Below are 26,287 nucleotides of genomic sequence, written 5' to 3'. Positions count from 1 at the left end.
GACCACGAGAACCTCCCACGGTTAGCCTGACGGCAAGGGGACTCTATCCCATGATCCGTCTACCACTGAGGATATTTCATGTCAGCGATGAAGTCGGTGCAAGCTGGATGCGGAATTCGTATCTGCCTGCCATCGTTGGGATTCGAGCCCGGTTCACCCTCTTCTTTAATAGTGTATAATAATAATTATTATAACCGTCATTGAACAGCTAACTCAATTTTTATGGCTTTACGAATACTAATGTTCAACTCCGTAGCCTTGTAATTTTGAACCCAATCCAGAAGAACAGGGAACTCCTGGATTGAGTATTGGGATAAATTTGCCTTCGTGGAGGACATTTTGATGGATCTAACCTGCATTTACGTTACATGGAGAGGAAGACCACGAGAACCTCCCACGGTTAGCCTGACGGCAAGGGGACTCTATCCCATGATCCGTCTACCACTGAGGATATTTCATGTCAGCGATGAGGTCGGTGCAAGCTGGATGCGGAATTCGTATCTGCCTGCCATCGTTGGGATTCGAGCCCGGTTCACCCTCTTCTTTAATAGTGTATAATAATAATTATTATAACCGTCATTGAACAGCTAACTCAATTTTTATGGCTTTACGAATACTAATGTTCAACTCCGTAGCCTTGTAATTTTGAACCCAATCCAGAAGAACAGGGAACTCCTGGATTGAGTATTGGGATAAATTTGCCTTCGTGGAGGACATTTTGATGGATCTAACCTGCATTTACGTTACATGGAGAGGAAGACCACGAGAACCTACCACGGTTAGCCTGACGGCAAGGGGACTCTATCCCATGATCCGTCTACCACTGAGGATATTTCATGTCAGCGATGAGGTCGGTGCAAGCTGGATGCGGAATTCGTATCTGCCTGCCATCGTTGGGATTCGAGCCCGGTTCACCCTCTTCTTTAATAGTGTATAATAATAATTATTATAACCGTCATTGAACAGCTAACTCAATTTTTATGGCTTTACGAATACTAATGTTCAACTCCGTAGCCTAGTAATTTTGAACCCAATCCAGAAGAAAAGGGAACTCCTGGATTGAGTATTGGGATAAATTTGCCTTCGTGGAGGACATTTTGATGGATCTAACCTGCATTTACGTTACATGGAGAGGAAGACCACGAGAACCTCCCACGGTTAGCCTGACGGCAAGGGGACTCTATCCCATGATCCGTCTACCACTGAGGATATTTCATGTCAGCGATGAGGTCGGTGCAAGCTGGATGCGGAATTCGTATCTGCCTGCCATCGTTGGGATTCGAGCCCGGTTCACCCTCTTCTTTAATAGTGTATAATAATAATTATTATAACCGTCATTGAACAGCTAACTCAATTTTTATGGCTTTACGAATACTAATGTTCAACTCCGTAGCCTAGTAATTTTGAACCCAATCCAGAAGAACAGGGAACTCCTGGATTGAGTATTGGGATAAATTTGCCTTCGTGGAGGACATTTTGATGGATCTAACCTGCATTTACGTTACATGGAGAGGAAGACCACGAGAACCTCCCACGGTTAGCCTGACGGCAAGGGGACTCTATCCCATGATCCGTCTACCACTGAGGATATTTCATGTCAGCGATGAGGTCGGTGCAAGCTGGATGCGGAATTCGTATCTGCCTGCCATCGTTGGGATTCGAGCCCGGTTCACCCTCTTCTTTAATAGTGTATAATAATAATTATTATAACCGTCATTGAACAGCTAACTCAATTTTTATGGCTTTACGAATACTAATGTTCAACTCCGTAGCCTAGTAATTTTGAACCCAATCCAGAAGAACAGGGAACTCCTGGATTGAGTATTGGGATAAATTTGCCTTCGTGGAGGACATTTTGATGGATCTAACCTGCATTTACGTTACATGGAGAGGAAGACCACGAGAACCTCCCACGGTTAGCCTGACGGCAAGGGGACTCTATCCCATGATCCGTCTACCACTGAGGATATTTCATGTCAGCGATGAGGTCGGTGCAAGCTGGATGCGGAATTCGTATCTGCCTGCCATCGTTGGGATTCGAGCCCGGTTCACCCTCTTCTTTAATAGTGTATAATAATAATTATTATAACCGTCATTGAACAGCTAACTCAATTTTTATGGCTTTACGAATACTAATGTTCAACTCCGTAGCCTTGTAATTTTGAACCCAATCCAGAAGAACAGGGAACTCCTGGATTGAGTATTGGGATAAATTTGCCTTCGTGGAGGACATTTTGATGGATCTAACCTGCATTTACGTTACATGGAGAGGAAGACCACGAGAACCTCCCACGGTTAGCCTGACGGCAAGGGGACTCTATCCCATGATCCGTCTACCACTGAGGATATTTCATGTCAGCGATGAGGTCGGTGCAAGCTGGATGCGGAATTCGTATCTGCCTGCCATCGTTGGGATTCGAGCCCGGTTCACCCTCTTCTTTAATAGTGTATAATAATAATTATTATAACCGTCATTGAACAGCTAACTCAATTTTTATGGCTTTACGAATACTAATGTTCAACTCCGTAGCCTTGTAATTTTGAACCCAATCCAGAAGAACAGGGAACTCCTGGATTGAGTATTGGGATAAATTTGCCTTCGTGGAGGACATTTTGATGGATCTAACCTGCATTTACGTTACATGGAGAGGAAGACCACGAGAACCTCCCACGGTTAGCCTGACGGCAAGGGGACTCTATCCCATGATCCGTCTACCACTGAGGATATTTCATGTCAGCGATGAAGTCGGTGCAAGCTGGATGCGGAATTCGTATCTGCCTGCCATCGTTGGGATTCGAGCCCGGTTCACCCTCTTCTTTAATAGTGTATAATAATAATTATTATAACCGTCATTGAACAGCTAACTCAATTTTTATGGCTTTACGAATACTAATGTTCAACTCCGTAGCCTTGTAATTTTGAACCCAATCCAGAAGAACAGGGAACTCCTGGATTGAGTATTGGGATAAATTTGCCTTCGTGGAGGACATTTTGATGGATCTAACCTGCATTTACGTTACATGGAGAGGAAGACCACGAGAACCTCCCACGGTTAGCCTGACGGCAAGGGGACTCTATCCCATGATCCGTCTACCACTGAGGATATTTCATGTCAGCGATGAGGTCGGTGCAAGCTGGATGCGGAATTCGTATCTGCCTGCCATCGTTGGGATTCGAGCCCGGTTCACCCTCTTCTTTAATAGTGTATAATAATAATTATTATAACCGTCATTGAACAGCTAACTCAATTTTTATGGCTTTACGAATACTAATGTTCAACTCCGTAGCCTTGTAATTTTGAACCCAATCCAGAAGAACAGGGAACTCCTGGATTGAGTATTGGGATAAATTTGCCTTCGTGGAGGACATTTTGATGGATCTAACCTGCATTTACGTTACATGGAGAGGAAGACCACGAGAACCTACCACGGTTAGCCTGACGGCAAGGGGACTCTATCCCATGATCCGTCTACCACTGAGGATATTTCATGTCAGCGATGAGGTCGGTGCAAGCTGGATGCGGAATTCGTATCTGCCTGCCATCGTTGGGATTCGAGCCCGGTTCACCCTCTTCTTTAATAGTGTATAATAATAATTATTATAACCGTCATTGAACAGCTAACTCAATTTTTATGGCTTTACGAATACTAATGTTCAACTCCGTAGCCTAGTAATTTTGAACAATCCAGAAGAAAAGGGAACTCCTGGATTGAGTATTGGGATAAATTTGCCTTCGTGGAGGACATTTTGATGGATCTAACCTGCATTTACGTTACATGGAGAGGAAGACCACGAGAACCTCCCACGGTTAGCCTGACGGCAAGGGGACTCTATCCCATGATCCGTCTACCACTGAGGATATTTCATGTCAGCGATGAGGTCGGTGCAAGCTGGATGCGGAATTCGTATCTGCCTGCCATCGTTGGGATTCGAGCCCGGTTCACCCTCTTCTTTAATAGTGTATAATAATAATTATTATAACCGTCATTGAACAGCTAACTCAATTTTTATGGCTTTACGAATACTAATGTTCAACTCCGTAGCCTAGTAATTTTGAACCCAATCCAGAAGAACAGGGAACTCCTGGATTGAGTATTGGGATAAATTTGCCTTCGTGGAGGACATTTTGATGGATCTAACCTGCATTTACGTTACATGGAGAGGAAGACCACGAGAACCTCCCACGGTTAGCCTGACGGCAAGGGGACTCTATCCCATGATCCGTCTACCACTGAGGATATTTCATGTCAGCGATGAGGTCGGTGCAAGCTGGATGCGGAATTCGTATCTGCCTGCCATCGTTGGGATTCGAGCCCGGTTCACCCTCTTCTTTAATAGTGTATAATAATAATTATTATAACCGTCATTGAACAGCTAACTCAATTTTTATGGCTTTACGAATACTAATGTTCAACTCCGTAGCCTTGTAATTTTGAACCCAATCCAGAAGATAAGAGAACTTCTGGATCGAGTATTAGGATAAATTTACCTTCGGAGAGGACTTTTTGATGGAGCTAACCCGCATTTGCGTTACATGGAGAGGAAGACCACGAGAACCTCCCACGGTTAGTCTGACGGCAAGGGGACTCTATCCCATGATTCGTCTACCACTGAGGATATTTCACGTCAGCACTGTGGTCGGTGCAAGCAGGATGCGAAATCCATATTGACTGGGATTCGAACTCGGTTCGCCTCATTACAAGGCGAGCGCTCTATCCCCTGAGCCATCACGGCTCCTGTAAAAGTGTACGAAAACATTAGCTCCTGTTCTTTATAAATATAAAATACTGAGAAAAATAGGTGAAAAATCTCTAAAAATTCCTCAAATTAAACTCGCACAATCACGCACGTAGAAAGTCGAATTACGATCTGCAGTTCTATTCGCATTGCAAAAAATAGTTTTCCTTTGATATTAGATAAGGTATACAAGAGAGAAACATTCTCTAAAATCTGCACAAATGCATAACCAATAGAGGGTTTAAACCCTACTAAAATTTTATGTTTTTAACAGCAAATGGAATTTATTTTATAAAATAAACAAAAAACAAAAATATAGCGTAACTGATTTAATTAAAAAAAATGTTGAACATTTCAGGATGAAATTGTAAATCAAGTCAACCAAGTTTATTTACTAACCAGCATTGAATAGCCTATATATACCATATTTGCGGCTTTCTCACAATTTAATATCGTAACTCTGTTATTTTGAATCCAACTCGAAAGAAAGAAGATTAATAATTGTGATAGCCTGATTTTGTGGAAGACTTAATGAGTAAAATCAATATAAATTTGCATTACATGAAGACAGAAATCTCGAAAACTTCACACAGTTAGCCAACGGTAAGGATTCTCTAATCCAGCGGTAACCAATTTTTTGGGGGGTAGAACCTTAAATGATCAAAGTTCTATTGGCGGAGCCGCGATATTATAAAAATATTTTCATTAGAAATTGTTAATTTACTAAAAAAAGACTTTTTCTATATTATGAAAGTGGTAAAACAGAAAAAATAATAAAATAGTTTAAAATTATCAATAATAAAATAGTTTAAAATTATCAATGGTATATGCATATTACTTGTATATGCATATAATGCTAGAAATGAAGGAATTAAGTTAATTTAATTATGGTTTTAAATTTTTTTCCCTAATAAACGTTGAGAATAGTTATCAGAGAAAAATAAGTCTTTATTCTTGAATTTAAGTATCTTATTTTTAAATGAAAGGTTCGATAAGGAATAAAAATGGAAATTTTCGTAAATGCTAACCCTTTTCATAAATTAATATATATTGCAATTAAGAAATTTTTTTTAAATGTTTTAGCTTTTTCAGAGGTATTTACATAAATAATGTCATAGAAATAACCGAAGTATTAAATAAATTATGGATTATTCATTGAGTATAAACATAATTATTTCTGCTTAAGAAAATCTTAACTCCTGGAATCCCTCTAATCCTACCACGGAACACTTCGGTTCTGCGGCTGAACACCTTTTGAGAAACGCTGCTTTAATCAATGACCCGTCCATCCCCGGGGTTCATTTCGCTATTATAGTTGTCAGTGAAAGGCAGGAGCAGAATTCTAACATCTGGATTCGAACCTAGATTGCTATTTTTGTGGTGAATACTTTACTCTTTAAGCCATCTCGGCCAAATGTAACATTAATTAGTTTCCATGGAATTCCTGAACAGAAAAAGAAAAATTTCGACCGAAAGACAAAATATGCTCCCCTTCCTGCAAATACTGAGGCTAAGATATTAATTTTACATAGAACATAAATGATAATAATGCATAATACAGCATACCATTTGTCAACAATTAGATAAAAAAAAGTCACTCAAAAATTATAGTATGGTATGTTAAAAATAAAGTAACTCAAATGCGTCATGTAAATCTTAGTTTACAAAAAACGGCAACGTAATTAATTTTATTAGCGGAAGTTTCATTGTGTATTACTAGATAGAAGTTATTAAATATCAACAAAATTAAAGGTAGATTTAAAATATTTCATTTTTAATTTAAAATATTATGTTATTTTTATATAAACATGTAAAAAAATTCATATATTATCAATGCAAAAAAGTCACAGTGTACTTTCAAAGATATTTTTAAATTTGCACTGAGAAAAAAAAGGATGATCAAACATATCAAAATATGGTAAAATTTACCGTGTTTCTAACTGTACGGGAATGCCAAAAAGCTGGATAATTTTTACAGAAGCGCTTTGGTAATGATTTTGGTAGAATTAATAATGGAATGCGGTTTAAAATACACTATGAAATTGGATAAATGTGGTAAAATTTGGTAATTTTACCATGATACCTTGCATGATATAAAATTATTCAATTTACTTTCCAGTTTTGTATTTTTAACAAAATGTGCGGTAATATGAGCTATAATTTTGAAAACTAGAATTTCTGGTAAATAGATACCATATGAACGGAAAAATTATCACATAAATGGCTAAAATAACATATATCTAGTTTTTATTCCCAGAATTATAACTTTCTGCTTTTAGAAAATGCCATTTCCAACACCGTAAGTTTACAAGTATTTTTTAGATATGTTTAAAAATTAGGTTTATTTATGTTTCTAATACGCTGAAAGTAAAAAGCTTGAAATAAATTATAAGTCTTATTATCATAATGCCACTTTGAATTATGATAATAAAATATACAGCTTATATATTGTAAACAATTAACGCAAACATAAAAATTATTACATCACTTAAAGGAACTGAATATAAAAATATTTTTTTATGTTAAATGCAAACTAAAATATTAAATGCTCTTTTGCTAAATTCATTTTTGATTTTTTTACATTCATTAATATCTATCTCATATACGATTCCGATTGCATCCTTTTTCATTTCATATTCATTACATGAATCAAGCTAAAAGAATTGATTAATTAAAATTTTTTGATAGTAAACTTTCTGTAGCCAATTAGTAAAACAAATGAATTTGCAAAAGAATATAAATCATCGCTATGAGTTTCAGGGTTAAATCTTTTTTTTCCTTAAAAAATATTTTTAATTATAATCAGTTTGTATCATTCATCCTCATCACGCAGAAAAAGAACGCACTGGATGAAAAACTCTCACTAATGTTGTTTTCCCGGCGTATTGATTTGGCCTGTAAGGAAACAGTTATACAGATTTTCTTTTCCATTGAATCAAATAGTTACTTAAAACTATTTTTTGAAGGCTCGGTCGCCACATGAAATATCACTTTTTCGCGAATTTATACTACTTTCTTGACTGCCGAAAGTTGGCAACAGTTATTCATATATTCAACTTATAAACGTTAATATGGAAAAAACCCATAGTTTGGTGAAAATGAAAAGGTTTGGAATTAAATTCAACTTTTGAAAAGTTGTTCCAACACTGCATTATCTGGGCTCAAAAATTTTTTCAAAAATTGAGAATGGTTCTGATAATTTTTACCGATGTGGAAACATCTCGCTAAATTGACGATTTTAAAAAAAAACATGTTTAATACCTTTTAAAATATTTAAGTTATTTGTCCGTTCCAAATCCCAGATAATCCTTTACTGCAAGATGGTATACATTGTTTGAAAATATAAGAAGTGTAAGACACTTAAACTTTTTATTTTATTTTATTTAGGGAAAGAGCTTTGAAAAACACTGCTAATCTGCAAAAACAAAATACCTGCATTGTTAACTCATTTTTTAATGTTTTTGATGGAGCTTTCCTGCTTATTAAGTTAAGTAAAATATTATGAATGGATTTAACAACGTATTAAACTGCGAGATGTGTTTAAAACAAATTTCACTCGTTGAAACTAAAAGTTTCAATATTTTAAATAAAAGGACTTTCACAACTTAGTGTAAAAGTCTTTCTATATTCACGCTCATGAACACACGCTTCACAAATTGCATAAGACGTTTTTCCTATTTTAATTAATTTTTTTTGAATTAATTTATCTAAACATTTATAAAATTATAATCATAATCATAAAGTAACAATTACTTCTGATCCTTCACGACTCTGCAGTGAAAAATAAAACCCGAGACGATAAAAACAAAATCTAAAAAAAAATGTTTTTTATATAAAAGCAAGATGAAAAAATACAAAAAAGGAATAATAAAAAAGATTCAGGGTGCGTAGTCAGATTTTTCAACAAAAAATAAGCACCTTTTAAGTACATTTTAAGCACACAAAAGTATTTTTAATCACTTTCTAAAAAAAAAAAAATTCATACTTAGGATAGGTGCAGTAATAAATTTTTTTTCCTATGGTTTAAAGTTCTTAATTTATAAACAAAAAATTCAAAAACAGTTTCCAAAACTTTACATAATCATGATAAAATAACTAGTTTCTGATAAATATTAAAGAGAAAATTGAGAAAATCATACTTTTTCTGTAATTAGAACGACAATCGGAACGAAAAAATTGGACGAAAGAATCTCTTTTTAAAAGAGAAAATTAAGCACTTTTGCCTAAATAAAAAAAGCACCTTTACGTGCTTTTAAAAAAACGTTAAAAAAAAAAAAAAAAAAAAAAAACGCTACGCATCCTGAAGATTTAATCTGGTTGAATTTGAATTTTTATTTTATTTTAATCAATGTGTGTTAAGCCACACTTCTTTTTACTTCTGCTTCCAGTCAGAAATTCACGAACCCCTCCAAGTGCGATTTTATTTGTGGACGGCCCCTAATGTTATCAAAATGAGTAGGTAAATAAATAAACGACCACTATTACAAATTAAAAAGACAGCTGTTTTCAACTTTTTTTTAAGGAGACTGTTGTTTGAAAAATAAATAAATATAAAAATAGCTATTTTCTGCAGTGAAAACATTAGCAGGTCTGTTTGAAATAGATAAGAAAGCAATACATAAGATGAGTGATTAGTTTGATTGAACCTTGCTTGATCTGTTAGTAAAGTTCAGATGAAAAAACAAGTAAAATGCATAAGATGAAAAAAAATACAAAAATGGTAGAATAATATAAAAAGATTTAATCTGGCTTATATAGAATGTTTTTATTTTTATCAATGTGTTATGCTGCACTTCTTTTTACTTTTGTCTGCCCCCCACCGTCGTAAATTTACGAATCCCCTCCAAGCATGACATAATTTGTGAACGGTTCCTAATGTTAGCAGAATAAATAAGTAAATAAATAAATGACAGTTGTGTCAAATTTAAAAGACAGCTGTTCGCAAAAAAATTAAAAAGACGGCTGTTTGTTAAAAAAAAGGTGCAAAAATAGCTATATTGCTGCAATGAAAATATTAGCAGACCTGATTGAAATAGATTAGAAAGCAATACGTAAGACGAGCTTAAATTGATTAAACATCACTTGATTTATGTAATAAAGACCCTCTAAGAATGATTTTATTTGCAGACGGCCCCTCATGATAGTAGAATAAATAAGTAAGTAAATAAACGACAGCTCTTACAAATTTAAAAGACGGCTGTTTGTAAAAAAATTAAAAAGACACTGTTTACAACGAAAAAAAAAAAAAAAAAAAGACAGGTGTTTTCAAAAAATAAATACAAAAACAGCTATATTGCTGCAATGAAAACATTAGCAGACCCGGTTGAAATAGATTAGAAAGCAATACATAAGATGAGCTTAGATAGATTAAACCTCGCTTGATCTAAGCAATAAAGATTTTCACGCAGATTGCTTTTAACATCAGAATTTTCATCAAGAGATGCCTTGCAAGGATTCATTAGGAGTGATTAAACTTTCCAAAGCAATCATAAGTTCCAATTAATACGCCTTCTGATCTTAATTAGCTGCCCCCAACATATTAATTAAGTTATGGGTTACGAACATTTTCTCGCTTGGACTCTACACTAAATAATTCATGAACTCTATCAGATTAGTAGATTTCCACAACACAGAACTCATTCCTGGAATGTGAAAGAGCAGAGCGGTTATTTCGTGATTATAATGGACAAACAATTATTTCGAACCAATTATTGCATAGTAATAAGAAGACCAGTTAAACTGAGTTTTATTAAATATTGATGAAGGGAAATTAGTTAATGCCCAAGCAGAATATTTGAAAAGCGTTGTTGCGTATATTCCATATTCTATTATACACTGTTACCATATTCTATTATTCACGGAAAAAATGGTTTTAATAACAATTTATTGAATGGTTATTTTACCATATTTAATCAAAGTAGTCAAATAACCATAAATAAAATGGTAATCAAACTGTTAATTTTGAGATAAACTGCTTATTAACTGCTTTCACTTAATACGGTTAAACAACCAGAATTTTATCTCACCAGCTAGAACCACCTAATGAAGATACTTAGTTCTTTGCAACTGCGTACATATCATAGCCGGGCAGGCTTATCTGTCAATCTCGTGACCAGTAGAACTGGAGTTCGAGTCCTAGTATTGACACCACAGTATTTCCTCCCTTCCCTTCAACACATGAAGAATTTCCAGTGTCCGGCACTCTCCAATGCCCATTACCTTAAGAAAAGTCGAGCTCCTAGGTCTAGTTAAATAGTTATTTTTTTTTAAGTATTTGAAAAATGTTAGTTGCAAATGGTTAAAAAATCGTGCAGTTTTATATTCATAGTTTTATAACCATACTTTTTGTAAATGGTTTCAAAACCATAAAGGAAAAAAAATGTTCTTTACCATAAACTTTAAGGTTAATCGGATGGACAGACAGCTGCCAGTTATTTTACCATAATTTTAGAATGAAAATTTTAACGGAAACGTATATTGTGGCCTGCAGTTTTAGGGTCTTTGTGAAAAAAGAACGATAAAAAGGTATCTGTAGCTTTTAATTGATTATTATAATAAGAGGAATGGATAAATTTTACATACCGAAAGCTAACAGTTTCTGAATTGTACTGTTATTATTGTACTTATTGGCATTGCGTTATTTGTCGATCAAAAAGGGTAAAGTAGTTTCAATAAACATTAATAAACAGAAATATTGCAATAATCGTTAGTTGTTTCTGCCTGAAAATAATATTTTTTGTTTGAAAACAGCAACACAGAATAACAAAATTGAAGCATATTTCACCCATCGTAAGAAGACGCTCAACCTTTGCCTTTCGGGAGTAATTTAGCGAAGAATCACCTCCCGCTTTCCATAAATAAGCGTTTCTCATAACTCTTATTTTAAATAAATGTCTCATACCAAGATTTAGTTTTCAATTGTCTTTTTATGATTAACGTAATATATTTCATAAAAGCTACAAAATTATTTCTTGGCTTTTGAAAACAGCAAAACATAATTATTGCATTGATCATAAGTTTCTATTTGCTTTCTCTCAAAAATAGCTAAAATGCATTGGAAAACTGTTGTACCAAAATTGGGTGACTAGCACACAATAATTAAAAGCAGCCAGCGAGGAAAATATTAAGAGAAACACTTCTGTGAACTTTTTATAAAAAAAAGCTTTTAATTTTTTAATTTGTATAATACAAGATTATGCAAATTTCAGAGTATTTTCCCAAACTTAAGTGAATCTCATATAAGGGATAAAGTTCTCTTTGCTTCAATGTATGTACAGTCCGCAAAAAAAAAAAGATATCACCCTGAATAACTTTCGTTCTAATGATCGGATTTTCACGAACTAAGTGTCAATCTTAATGGTTCCTGGGGGTGACCTCAAATATGCTAATTAATTAGTGCTAACTATTAATTAAGTTACGAAATCAGACACAAAAACGTACTTTCTCTGAATAAACATATATTTTTTTTTACATATTTGGAATCTAGACACTTGAATTAGGGGGGGTAGACAAAATTTTAAAACAATTGGGTCATAAATTGGGTTGCAATAAAGGTTTATATATTTGGCGATAGTCCAGAAAACCGCCAAAAAAAAGTCGCCTGCGCAAATAAATATTTTAAGATAACCCTTGACTGATTCAAAAGAGAAACACTTAATTTTACTAGGTTGCTAGGCAACCAATTTCTGACTGTAAAAAAATTGAAATAATGTTTTGTGATTGCTCTGAGAGGTTTAATTAATAGTTAATAGAAAATACCTCGAAGTTTCTAGGCAATAGACAATTTTTAAGTTCATTTATGTCCAAAAAGCAAAAAAAATAAATAAATAAATAAAATAAAAAATTATTTTAATCTCTTTTGAAAAGAAAATTTGAATCGATTTATAAGTTTTCAGAATTTAAATACATGAACTTTTTATCTGATATTATTTAGATTATGCTATTTTTGCTATGTTTATTCGAGGATTTCATACTAAAATCAAATTAACATAACTTATAATAGCTATATACAAAATTTTAGGGATAATGATTTTTACAGCTTTAATCGAGTCTTCTAGGCATGAAAGTTTGAAGGAAAAAAAAGTGCATGAAAAATAAAATGTAGATTGTATAGTAATTCTAATGCACATTCATAAGGTTTTCTGTAATTTACGATTCCTTTTTTCTATAACTCAATGAATTGCTGAATGTTTAGTGGCATTTTAAAAACATTGAAATATGTTATGTTTAAGAATAAGATATTGAAATAATATGTTGCATATTGTATGGTTCATTGTTTTAAAAATTGCTTCATTTTGCTAGATATTTACGTTACATGGTTTTCTTTGGATAAAGATGATTAGCAAATAGCATACACATGTTTCGATACATTCTGAAACTTACGTTCGCAAATTCACCATAAAATGTCGCACAGCGTATTCTTCAATTACGATAAGCTACATTTACCACCAAATACTGCTACTATGATTATTTTTGTTATATATATATCAGATATATATATATATATATATATATATATATATATATATATATATATATATATATATATATATATATATATATATATATATATATATATATATATATATATATATATATATATATATATATATATATATATATATATATATATATATATATATATATATATTCTATATATATATATATATATATATATATATATATATATATATATATATATATATATATATATATATATATATATATATCTGATATGATACTCTCTTTTTAAACAGAGCTCGTAAGGCCCTTAAGATACTGAAATGGGGGCACGAAAACTTAAAAGATTTTTTTTTTCCTTATGCCCGCCTGTGTTAACATCAGTCAATTCAGGCATCTACAGGGCGACAGATATCTGTGTGGCCTAAGGATTCCTAACGAGCATCAAACATTCTCAAAATTAAGTGTTCATTCACTGGAAAATTTAGTGTTTATTCAATTTAAGAACTGTTCCTTCACTTGGTTATCTTACTACTTATTATTTAAACCACCAAAAGCTTAAAACAATATTATGTAAGTTATCTAAATTTTTTTTACATAATTTGCATTTAATAACAAATATGTCGACATGCATTAAAAACAAATACGTCATTTAGCTAAAATTACAAATTTTGAAATTTTTATGATTTTTTTTTAAAGACAAGCTAAGCTTAAGTACTCCTTCACTGGTTAGTTTACCCTATAAGATTTTGAGAAATTTGCGATGTTGTGAGAGATGCTTAAAAATGTTGACTGCGTATTTTTATTAATATTTATAAAATATATATTCAAGAAATTGATGAATATTTTATTCCAAATTTATTCATTCGTATGTATATTATTGAAATTTTATCAGTTATTGAGAAAAAAAATTAAAAAAAAAATCACATTAAAGAAGCACAAACTGTGTATAATCATATTCTATCAGAAGCATGCTTTTATAAAACTCTACATTCTCTGAATAAAATGTATTTTATTCAATAAAATGTTTTATTCAAATTTCTTTACTAAATTGCAAATAGAATTTTAGACGACTAAAGAAGAAACATCGTATTTTATAGCTTAAAAAAATAAAAATGAAAAGATAAGCAAACGATTATTAGCGAAAAAAATATGAATGAAATTTTACGCTAAGCGCGCGAAGTCAAGTTCCTCGCAAGTTTATCACATTTTAATATTAATCGCTCCATTTAATCATTTCTTCATTGTCGCCAAATTATTTTTTTAAAAATAATTAATTTTAATTTTTCTCAGCTTCTAATAAATAAAAACAGTTGAAACTTTAGATTTTTCAATTGAAAAATATGTAGATTAATATGGTATAAAAAAATTCACACCTTATAATTCAAAAATTTTTCATCCTTAATTTAATTAAATTATAAAAAATAATTAACAATTATTTAAAATTATTTTTTTCGTGAAATTATCTTTGGGTAAATGAGTTTTATGACTGGGTGAAATTTTCTTCGAATTGCTTTATTAGTTTTTAAAATATGACTAAAAACGTAAAAAGTGAAATTAACATTAAGGGGTACGAACTTTGGATCGCTCTCCTGACCAAACTATGGGGACCATATTTCCCAGATTGCGGCTACCCCCTATATTTTGAAGGTTAAGAATCCAAATATGTAAGAAAAAATATATGTTTATTCAGAGAAAGTACGTTTTTGTGTCTGATTTCGTAACTTAATTAATAGTTAGCACTAATTAATTAGCATATTTGAGGTCACCCCCAGGAACCATTAAGATTAACACTTAGTTCGTGAAAATCCGATCATTAGAACAAAAGTTATTCAGGGTGATATCTTTTTTTTTTTGCCGACTGTACAGTCCGCAAAAAAAAAAACGAATCACCCTGAATAACTTTCGTTCTAATGATCGGATTTTCACGAACTAAGTGTCAATCTTAATGGTTTCGGGGGGTGACCTCAAATATGCTAATTAATTAGTGCTAACTATTAATTAAGTTACGAAATCAGACACAAAAACGTACTTTCTCTGAATAAACATATATTTTTTTTTTACATATTTGGATTACTAACCTTCAAAATATAGGGGGTAGCCGCAATCTGGGAAATATGGTCCCCATAGTTTGGTCAGGAGAGCGATCCAAAGTTCGTACCCCTTAATGTTAATTTCACTTTTTACGTTTTTAGTCATATTTTTAAAACTATCAAAGCAATTCAAAGAAAATTGCACCCACTCATAAAACTCGATTACCCAAAGATAGTTTCATGAAAAAAATAATTTTTAATAATTATTAACTATTTTTTATTATTTAATTAAATTGAGGATGAAAAAATTTTGAATTATAAGGTATGAATTTTTTTATACCATATTAATCTACTTGTTTTTCAATTGAAAAATCTAAAGTTTCAACCGTTTTTATTCATTAGAAGCTGAGAAAAATTAAAACTAATTATTTTTAAAAAAATAATTTGGCGACAGTAAAGAAATAATTAAATGGGGCGATTAATATTGAAATGTGATAAACTTGCGAGGAACTTGACTTCGCGCGCGTAGCGTAAAATTTCATTCATATTTTTTTCGCTAATAATCGTTTGAAAGAAATAAAAATAAAAAGATTAGCAAACTTTAAAATAGGATATTTCTTTTTTAGTCTTTTAATATTTTATTTTTCTATTTAGTAAAGAAATTTGAATAAAAAACACTTTATTCAACGAATGTCTAGTTTTATAAAAGCGTGCTTCTGATAGAATATGATTATACACCAGATTGTGCTAATTTAATGTGATTATTTTTTATTTTTTTATTTTGTTTTTCAATAACTGATAAGATTTCAATAATATACATATGTATGCCTAGATTTGGAGTAATATATTTATCAATTTCTTGAATATATATTTCATAAATATTAATAAAAATACGTAGTTAACATTTTTTAGCATCTCTCACAACATCGCAAATTTCTCAACATCTTATAGGGTAAACAAACCAATGAAGGAACACTTAAGCTTAGCTTGCCTTTAAAAAAAATCATAAAAATTTCTAAATTTGTTATTAAATGCAATTGTTTTAAGCTTTTGGTGGTTTAAATAATAAGTAGTAAGATAACCAAGTGAAGGAACAGTTCTTACCAGTGAATAAACACTAAATTTTCAAGTGAATGAATACTTAATTTTGAGAATGTTTGATGCTCGTTAGGAATCCATAGGCCACACAAATGTCTAAAAACAAGATTTTTCTTGGAATTGCAACATATAACCACAGTTAACGTGGAAAATGCTACTTTTTTTTCAGTCATGGAATGGAAAGTAAAATATGTTTGAATACATAATTTTAAAAAAAAAATTTTAAATTTTTTTCCTTATAGCTTAATAGTCAATTCTAAATTATGAATGTTTATTATTGTGTAATCCGATGAAGCTTTTACTATTAATATAATTAGATCACTTTTTTGTTTACCCTTTTCCCCATATTTTTTGAACTTCTTTTTTATCTTAAGTATTTTTTTTCTCTTCGTCATACTTTCTGCTTTAACTTTTTTTCAGCTCTTTCAATCTCTTTAAATTTTCGTTCTTTTTCTGAAGTTAATGCAAAAACGTAATTTATTTCTTTTTCTTTTGATTTAACCTTCCTCTTTTTTCCAAATTTTTGGGCAATGTAAATGTATCTTCGAAATTTCTTTTGATTTTCCCGTACCATTTCTAGAATTTCTCACTGGATAATAAATTAGAAAAAGGAGTTTCAAAGTTTGAGTAAAATCCATCTCTCATTGACTTATATCTAGTGGATCATCAGCAGTACTTACCATTTACTTATGGAACCGATTGTTTTTGCAACTAACAATGCCTCAAGAGGAATTATCTCAAAATCAGTTTTCAAGATATTTTCATTATCAATGTTAGTTGTCTCAGCTTCAGTGCCAAAATTTGATTAACCAAATGTTCTTTTAGAAATAAATTCTTCAATATTGAGAAAAGCACAGGCTATTGGATATTTGGGAGATTAAACTTTTCTGTCAGTGTTCCTTTAAAAATTTGCAACATAACTTGTGAGATTTCCATCTCAAGCTTCTGAAGAAATAGTGCATCGTTACTCTCGAAGCATGTGTTTTGTTGATAAGCTGTCTCGCTCATTAACTCTTGGTGTCTGTTTTGCATGCATTTGTTAAAGTCAACGTTTTCTACGTCGAATGGAAAAATATCACATTTCATAAAAGCATTTTAACTTCATCAGTTGATGCCTCAAAATCTTATTTAAAAATGGTTGTAAAAATTTTCTCTACATATTGTTTCACAATTCTTTTTTTTTCAAGATCTAATGGGAGATTTCAATGAATTAGATAGAAAACTGAACCAGAAAATTTGTTTTGATAAACAAAACTTGCTCAGTTTCAAATTGATATGAGATTTATACCTATCCAGAACAAGCAAAATAGGGAATTTGATAGCATTTTTAATTAGCCATGGGTAGAAACATTTACAATATATTTGTAAAATGTTGCTGCGATCATCGTTTCATTTCATGAATCGCTTTTTCCAATGAAATATATAGCAGGGACTGATTCTGTAATATCTCAAAGAATTCTTCAGTAAGGAAAAACTACCAAGGGAGGTTCTTTTTCTTTCCTGGGTACTTTAGAATATAAATCCTTATAATTTTTAGGGCCAAAAATTTTTCCCGTTTAAGGGCAGTATTCAACTCTTACTTCGTCCGCATTATGAATACAATCACTTTCTAAAAGGATGCCTAAGGATCACTTTCTAAAAGGATGCACTTTCTAAAGGATTCTAAAAGGCACAAAAGCCTGCAAAGAAATTTTCCATTCAAGCTTTTATTATTATATTTAGTCAGTAAACATAGTTTATTAAGGTGTCTAAGGTATGATGTAATAACTAATCACTACATTTATAAAGATAATAAATAATATAAAGATAAATTTCAATTTTAAACGGAATTCTTTGATGTCCTTAAATTAAAATGTTAAGGCTTGTAGCAAAAAAAAAAGAAAAGAAAATACTGCATTGATTTTCTTTACAAAGTAGTGAATTATTATTTTTTCAATCTAAGAACCTGTGCCTATAACTTATTTGAAACTTATTTTAATATAGAGTGAAATAATTTAATATGTTGTGTAACTAAATGGATAATCCCACGAAACGGAATCGAAAATATAATAACGCCATTGCTTTAAAAAAATAATGGATGATAATAAAAATAGGCATGTTTTGAGTGTCCAATAATAAAAGTCACAAGTTATTCAAGCCTGACAAGTCTTGAGAATGGGCGATTATATTTGAACGCTCGAAACATGTTGACTTTTGTTTCCCTCTTTATATGTTTTGAAGCCAGTTGAGTTTTTATCGTCAATTATACTGTTTTACATTTGGGTCTTGATCATTATTTTGATAAGGATTTTACACTCGTTAAAGTAAACATATGCATTTTAATATTTTAACAGGATTTATGTGGTCATTAAAAACGTAAGAGCATCAATATTGTAAAAGTTATATTTAACTTAAAAGTTAAAATTTTGAGAAAAGATATTTTGAGTTAATGAAATTAAATATTTTATCTTTTAAGTTTTTGTGCCCCCATTTCAGTATCTTAAAGATCTTACAAGCTCTGTTTGAAAAGAAAGTATCAGATATATATAAGAAAACAAATTAATCATAGTAGCAGTATTTGGTGGTAAATGTCACGTATCGTAATTGAAGAATATGCTGTGTGACATTTTATGGTGAATTTGCTAACGTAAGTTTAAGAATGTATCGAAACATAAGGATGTTATTTGCTAATCATTTTTATCCAAGGAAAACCATGTAAACTAAATATCTAGCAGAATGAAGCGATTTTTTAAAAAATGAATCATACAATGTGCAACATATTATTTCAATATCTTATTCTTAAACATAACATATTTCAATGTTTTTAAAATGGCACTAAACATTCAGCAATTCCTTGAGTTATAGAAAAACGAAATATCGTAAATTATAGAAAACCTTGTAAATGTGCATTAGAATTACTATACCATCTTCAATTTTATTTTTCAAGTACTTTTTTTTTCTTCAAATTTTCTTGCTTAGAAGACTCGATTAAAGCTATAAAAATGATTATCCCTAAAATTTTGTATTTAGCTATAATAAGTTATGTTAATTTAATTTTAGTATGAAATCCTCGAATAAATATAGCAAAAACAGCATAATCTATGTAATATCAGATAAAAAGTTCATGTATTTAAATTCTAAAAACTCAGAAAATCATAAATAATTTATAAATCGATACAAATTTTCTTTTCAAAGGGGATAAAAATATTTTTTATTCTGCTTTTTGGACAGAAATCAGCTTAAAAATTGTCTATTGCCTAGAAACTTCGAGATATTTACTATTAACAAATAATTAAACCTCTCCCAGCAATCACAAACATTATTTCAATTTTTTTTTACAGTCAGAGCGTGGTTGCCTAGCAACCTAGTAAAATTACGCATTCCTCTTTTGAATTAATCAATGGGTTATCTTAAAATATTCACTTGCGCAGGCGACTTTTTTTGGCGGTTTTCTGGACTATCGCCAAATATATAAACCTTTATTGCTACCCAATTTACCACCCAATTTTTTTAAAATTTTGTCTACCCCCCCTAATTCAAGTGTCTAGATTCCAAATATGTAAAAAAAAATATATGTTTATTCAGAGAAAGTACGTTTTTGTGTCTGATTTCCTAATTTAATTAATAGTTAGCACTAATTAATTAGCATATTTGAGGTCACCCCCCGGAACCATTAAGATTGACACTTAGTTCGTGAAAATCCGATCATTAGAACGAAAGTTATTCAGGGTGATTCGTTTTTTTTTTTGCGGACTGTACAGGTAAGATGCATTGATGGCTACTTGTTTTAATGTTTTGAATTTTATTTAATTTTGGTTGATATGTGTTTTTTCCAGATAAATATTTGAATAAATCCTACACTAGACCAGTATCGTATTTTGTGGTATTAAATATTAGACTCTTGATATTTTATATTTTTGTGATATTTATTCCAATTCTGTTTCCCATTTTTATATCTCATACGAGTCTTATTATTGTTTATTAATTCATTGCTTAAAATAGATTCTCTTAGTAATTTTGAGAAGCAAAAATCGTTTTTTCATGAAGTACCGTAAAAGAAAATTTCCAGTTAAAAGATTATTTTCTGAAGTTAATGAGTAATCATTCTTGGGAATATACTCATAAAGAAAATCCTAAAAGTTCCCTATAGTCTGACGAAATGAGGTAAAAAAATAACAAACAACATTTTATTAAAAAGAAGAAGGGAAAAAAAATAAATAAATGAAATGTTAATTAAAAAACCGGATAAAAAAAACCGGAAAAAAAAAAGATATAATCTTTTCTTCAGCCCACACTATTATATCCGCAAAACACGATCTGTTTTGCGGATATAATCGTGTGGGCTGAAGAAAAGATTATATCTTTTTTTTTCCGGTTTTTGAATTAACATTTCATTTTCCCCCCCTTCTTCTTTTTAATAAAATGTTGTTTGTTATTTTTTTACTTATTATTTCCCACCCCCTTTTTTTCATATGTCTATAATTTGTCTTTGCTTTATTCTTCATTTTGAACTTATCTAATGAGTGCTGTTTACTTGCAGCTTAAGCGCAATAAATGAAACTTATTGTTTTTCTTAACTTTCTTAGTGTTTTCTTGTATTTATTTATTTATATATATATATATATATATATATATATATATATATATATATATATATATACACAATTTAACAAACAGTTTCATAGTAATACTTTTTTTATTAACTCCAATCAATTGACATCATGAGTAAAAATTGAGTGTAATGAATTATATGGATTTTGTGCTATTGTCTATTTGAAATGTACAAGCATAATCTGCAAAATAAACAACGGAAGTGTTAAAACTCTCAGAATTAAAGAAGTTAAGCACTCATCTTGATGATTATGCACACCAAATAGCTTACAATAGCTGTATTTTAATGTAAAAACAAACAACTAAACTGCTTCAAACTAAGTCCTTCAAGGATTTATAAATAATGTCGAGTTTTAAACATGATTCTATTGCGATAAAAGTGAATTTTTCTTGTTTATTTAAAAATTTAAAGGTTTTTGTAGCTAAGAGCCCAAATTTTTCTTTAATTCGTTACATTTTAGTTTTACATCTCAATAACAAAACGCAATTATATCGATTTTAGTTGCTGTGGTATTAATTTACATATTTGCACAGTGGATGATTTATAACATTAATATACAAATTTCTAGTGAGGCTTTTCCGCAGTAAAAGAGTTATTTTTATGCAATAATATGAAGGGCAAAAAAGAGCAATACATAGATAATACAAATTATCATTTTTAAGAATAATAAAATTTGTTCTATGTATATACCTATCAGGTAATCGGGACAGTCTTAAATTTAATTGTGAAACAAATGATTTTCTTTAAAAAAACTAAAGGGTTGATCTCAAAAATAAAAAAAGGATAGTTAAAAAGTAGGGACTATTAAGAATAATAAACTAGTTAAAAATAAAACCAGTTGAATGTAAGTCAAAAGTACGAAAAAATAGGGATTATTTTAAACTTAAGAATATTCCGCAGTTTCAAATTTTTTTTTATAATAACGTATTTAGAACAAAAATACGTAGAAAGCACGGAATATGCGTCAGTATTCGACATACTGGTGACATATTTAGAAACTCTATATGCCTAAAAAAATTATGTTCTAGTTTTAGAAATGGGAAAGAATGAGAAGGGACTTACCCAAAGGCCGCTCTTGTGTCTTAGAGGGTGTTCGGACAATTGGCAGGCTCGACCTCGCCTTGCTCGCTCTCCTAAAGCCCGTGGCCGAAGTCTCGACCTCTGACATGATTCCCGGGTCTTCATCATAAACACTCGATGGTGGTTGATACAGGGAATGACTTTTCTGATTAGGCAGATGACTCTGAAAAGACAACCACAATTTTAGTTTTTTTTTATAAATTGTTTCACAGAATAATAATTTTGAAGAATTTATGCTCTGATTAGGCAGATGACTCTGAAAAAACAACCCCAATTTTATTTTTTTATAAATTGTTTCACAGAGTATTAATTTTGAAGAATTTATGCTCATGAATATTTTTTTTTTAAAAGGTCACCTTTTATAAAAAAAAATCACAGAATAGTTACCTCACAAAAAATGAGACCTTTTCTAAAATACTTACCGAATAGTTGGATTTTTTTAAAAAAAAATACTACTACGTGGAGAATAAACTATGAAAATAAATGTGTGGTAATGACATTTCAGGCAGAAAAAAAACAACGGTTAATAAATTCCGGATAATAAAACCAAATAATTCAAACCGATAATTCCGGTTAATAAAACCAAAATATATGGTATGTAAAGCATTCTCATACACATTACTTAAGTGTAAAGTTCGACCTACAAAATTATTTATAACAATCTAAACATTTTACAAATTACATAAATAAAAATACTGTACTGTAATACTGCAGTTCATACTAATAAAAATACCGTAATTAGAAGAAAAATACGATGAAAATAATTCAAATAATGAAAATAGAATCATTGAAAAGATGCTTTGTGTTTCAAAGATATAATATACAGTATACTGCACTAGAAACAAATGTAACGAGGACTTATTTAAACAATGCAAATATTCAACATTGATTCAAATTACAATAATAATTTTATAATACCTATATCTTTACGCAAATAAAATGAATAAAATTTCTGTAATCTGGACTAAAGACTGGAGCTGGAGTCGAACAATGAGAATATTATTTGAATATGAAATACAAATGCTTTAAAACGCTACGTTTTATGTTTCGAAGGTGAAGCTAATTACTAAACAAATGTAAAAATATGACTTTAGAAACGATTGAGATTAGAAGTTTTGTGTATTCTCAAGTTAAACTTTTAATTACCAAAAATCTCTCTTTGTGTTAATGGAAAAATTTCATTTCTAAAGGGATTTAACGATATATATTTCCATATAAATTTACTTAGTTAAGAAAAAGGAAGAAAAATAAAGTGCTCAATTATGATAGGAAAAAAGAATTTGAAACATAAATTAGAAAACGTAATTGGATGAGAAGACATTTTTCGGTATTCTAAATGATTTAATTATTCACTTATAATGCAAATACTTTTCCGATGAGGAGAAAAAAAATTCATAGCATGTTTTGCATTAATACGCGATAAATTTCAAATGTAAAGAGTTAAAAGAATAAGCGATGATTTAGAAAATTGAAAATGAAGAGGAATAATTCAATTTACTCATTATTTAATTATGTAAGAAATTCAAAGAAGAATTTCAAATGCACGGTAAAAATTACAAAAGGAATTTTTCGTGAAAAGAAATTCTTTACTTCCGATTGAAACCAAACTGCTTTTGGATTTCTTGTGTAAATACTTGATATTAAAATTAAAATTCATTTATGTGTAAATAAAGAATGACTTTCATTCGTGATAAAAAAAATATTACATTTAATATATATTTACTTTAATAATAATAAAAATGTGTAATTAATAACAAATTAGTTTTTTATTGACACTCAAGGCATGAAAAATGAATATTCATGATTATACGTTTAGCAATGCGTTTATTTTACGTTGCTTAAACTTATAGCCGAAATATAAATTTATTTCTTGAAACAAATGCAAATTTTAAAGTATTCCACATGGAAAATATGATAAACATATAAATCCCATGTTTAATTTTACAATTCATTCCAACATGTTTTCTCAAGTTATATTATTCATACACAAATATTTATTTGCATACACCGACATTTAGACACTTTAATTATTCTCTTTTCTATTTAATGATATTTATTTATTCAGATTCTTTTGTTATTACATTGAGCTTATAAGAGTAACTTTTAATTATTGAAAACTATTTTATTTCACAAAACTTAAAATTACAAAATCAAAATCTAGAAAATATAATTCTAATAAATATATTTCTAGTAAATATATTTCTAGTAAATAAATTACTTGTCAATATAATTATAGTTAAAAAATGTAAAACATTATTCCTTATTTTTTTTTAAGTAAAATGTATAAGATATCGGATGTCCAAAGAAAGACTAATAATTTGAAAAATCATTCACTACAAACAAAATGCGATGTAAATATACGGTTTGCAGTGAATTTTATTGCTACCAGTATTTTATTCGTAATGAGTTTTAAAATCAATTACTAGGTTTGTCAACAGATGGCACTGAAAACAAATTTAAATTTTGTAACAATTTAAATTTTTGTTTTCAAATATTATTTGAACCACTATTTAAACACTATTTGTAGCAATATCGTGATCATAAGTTTCCTAAAAGCGTCTGATGAGCGACATGTAATGAAAAAAAAATGCCTTTTCCAAATATGTTGAAACCTTTAAGTTGGATTTCAACATTTAAGTGAATTTCTTAAAGTTCTTTTCAAGTATCATTGGCCCCATAGTTGGATTTCAACATTTAAGTGAATTTCTTAAAGTTCTTTTCAAGTATTATTGGCCCCATAGTTGGATTTCAGCATTTAAGTGAATTTCTTAAAGTTCTTTTCAAGTATTATTGGCCCCATAGTTGGATTTCAACATTTAAGTGAATTTCTTAAAGTTCTTTTCAAGTATTATTGGCCCCATAGTTGGATTTCAGCATTTAAGTGAATTTCTTAAAGTTCTTTTCAAGTATTATTGGCCCCATTTGTCCGCAACACCACTGCATAAATAAAAACACTTACTTTAAGGCAACTCATATCAAATATGAATTTTTGCAATAACTTAACTCAAAACACGCAAGACTCTCAAATTTTCAAAAAATCGTTTTTGACGAAACTGTTTCCTATGAAATGCTTTGACCAAACATTTCATCACATTGAGGAAATCGCTATTCTCTCCTGTTTAAGCATACGAATTTAGTCAAAAGGACAAATAAGTATTACATCATTGATTAGAAAATACAACATAGAATAAAAGTAAAACAAGAATTCTGTCACTGCCAGGAATTGAATGAGAGGAGCCAACTGGACAAGAAAGAGAACTAACCCCTGTATCATTTGTCATATAGAGCACACATAAAAAATATTGCTGGATTCCCAGATAGCACTGAGATGACATAAGAGTGAGGAGGAAGTTTCGTCAAACATTTGAGATTTCACGTTTTGTCAAAATTCACGTGATTTCGTGACAAAATAGTGATAGACAACTCAAGGATTGCAAGGATCTTTAGAACTGAGAGTAAATCATCAAAAATATTTATTCCTATCCTTTTTCATAGGTTAAAACAAAAGTTAAAATTTATATTTTTCCCACTATAAGTGAACTTGTTGAGTTAATGGATAATTCCTGGATTTTTTAATATCCTCGAAGGAATATTCTGCAACAAAACATTTATACTTCAAATTTTTACGGTGTAAGCATATGTTTTTTTTATTAGATAAAAGATATATTTTTATGGATGTATAGATTTTTTTATCTGTAGGTAATCTGTTGAGCTCGTTAAAAATTATCAATGGAAAACCAAATGGTTATCAAAGAAAAAAAAACGAGTTCTTCAAACAATTTAACGATTCGGTCATCAACTGAGTAGAAACTATTGTATAAAAAAGTAGCCAAGAGGAATCGAATAAAAAAAAGTATACTTCTTTTACTTCAACATTTTTTCAAGTGCTCAGTCACAGCTAAAGAAATCAAGTGAAGAAGCCAATATCGATTTTCGATTTTTGTTCCAAACACGCCATTTTGCGTTGAGACATTGATCATACAGTTAACGTGCCTCTCACACGCTCAACGTCTCGGATAGAGCAGACGAAGATTCGAGTATAAATAGTGCAGCGCAGAGACCGTAAATGGCCCAATTATGCAAGGATCGAGATTTAGGCACACAGAACTTTATCAAGAGTACAATCGATGCCAGAGCACTGATGTTACGATAATCGATTACTAAAAATCGATATTTTAGAAATTACTGCGTTTTGAAATGATTTAGGTAGAATATTTTTCGACAAGACGTGTAGAGAAAGTTAATAAACATGAGAATTTGCCTTAAATTAAGCTTATTTTGAGATAA

General features: G+C 30.5%; 1 protein-coding gene across 14 annotated transcripts in view; it reads right to left on the bottom strand.

Moving 5' to 3' along the window:
* The window catches only part of LOC107447376 (coiled-coil domain-containing protein AGAP005037), a 759,443-nt gene that overhangs the window by 107,026 nt on the left and 626,130 nt on the right, over positions 1-26,287 (bottom strand). For all 14 annotated transcript variants that reach the window (XM_071184692.2, XM_071184693.2, XM_071184694.2 and 11 more), the window contains one exon: positions 21,983-22,163. In XM_071184692.2, coding sequence (XP_071040793.1) covers positions 21,983-22,163 — 181 coding nt within the window. The remainder of the gene's footprint in view (positions 1-21,982; positions 22,164-26,287) is intronic.

This window comes from Parasteatoda tepidariorum, chromosome 10, assembly GCF_982258835.1.
Source record: "Parasteatoda tepidariorum strain Cologne lab strain chromosome 10, Ptep-v5.0, whole genome shotgun sequence".
Taxonomy (NCBI): domain Eukaryota; kingdom Metazoa; phylum Arthropoda; class Arachnida; order Araneae; family Theridiidae; genus Parasteatoda; species Parasteatoda tepidariorum.
The sequence above is the reverse complement of the archived record's forward strand: the minus strand, read 5'-3'. Positions and strand labels throughout refer to the sequence as shown.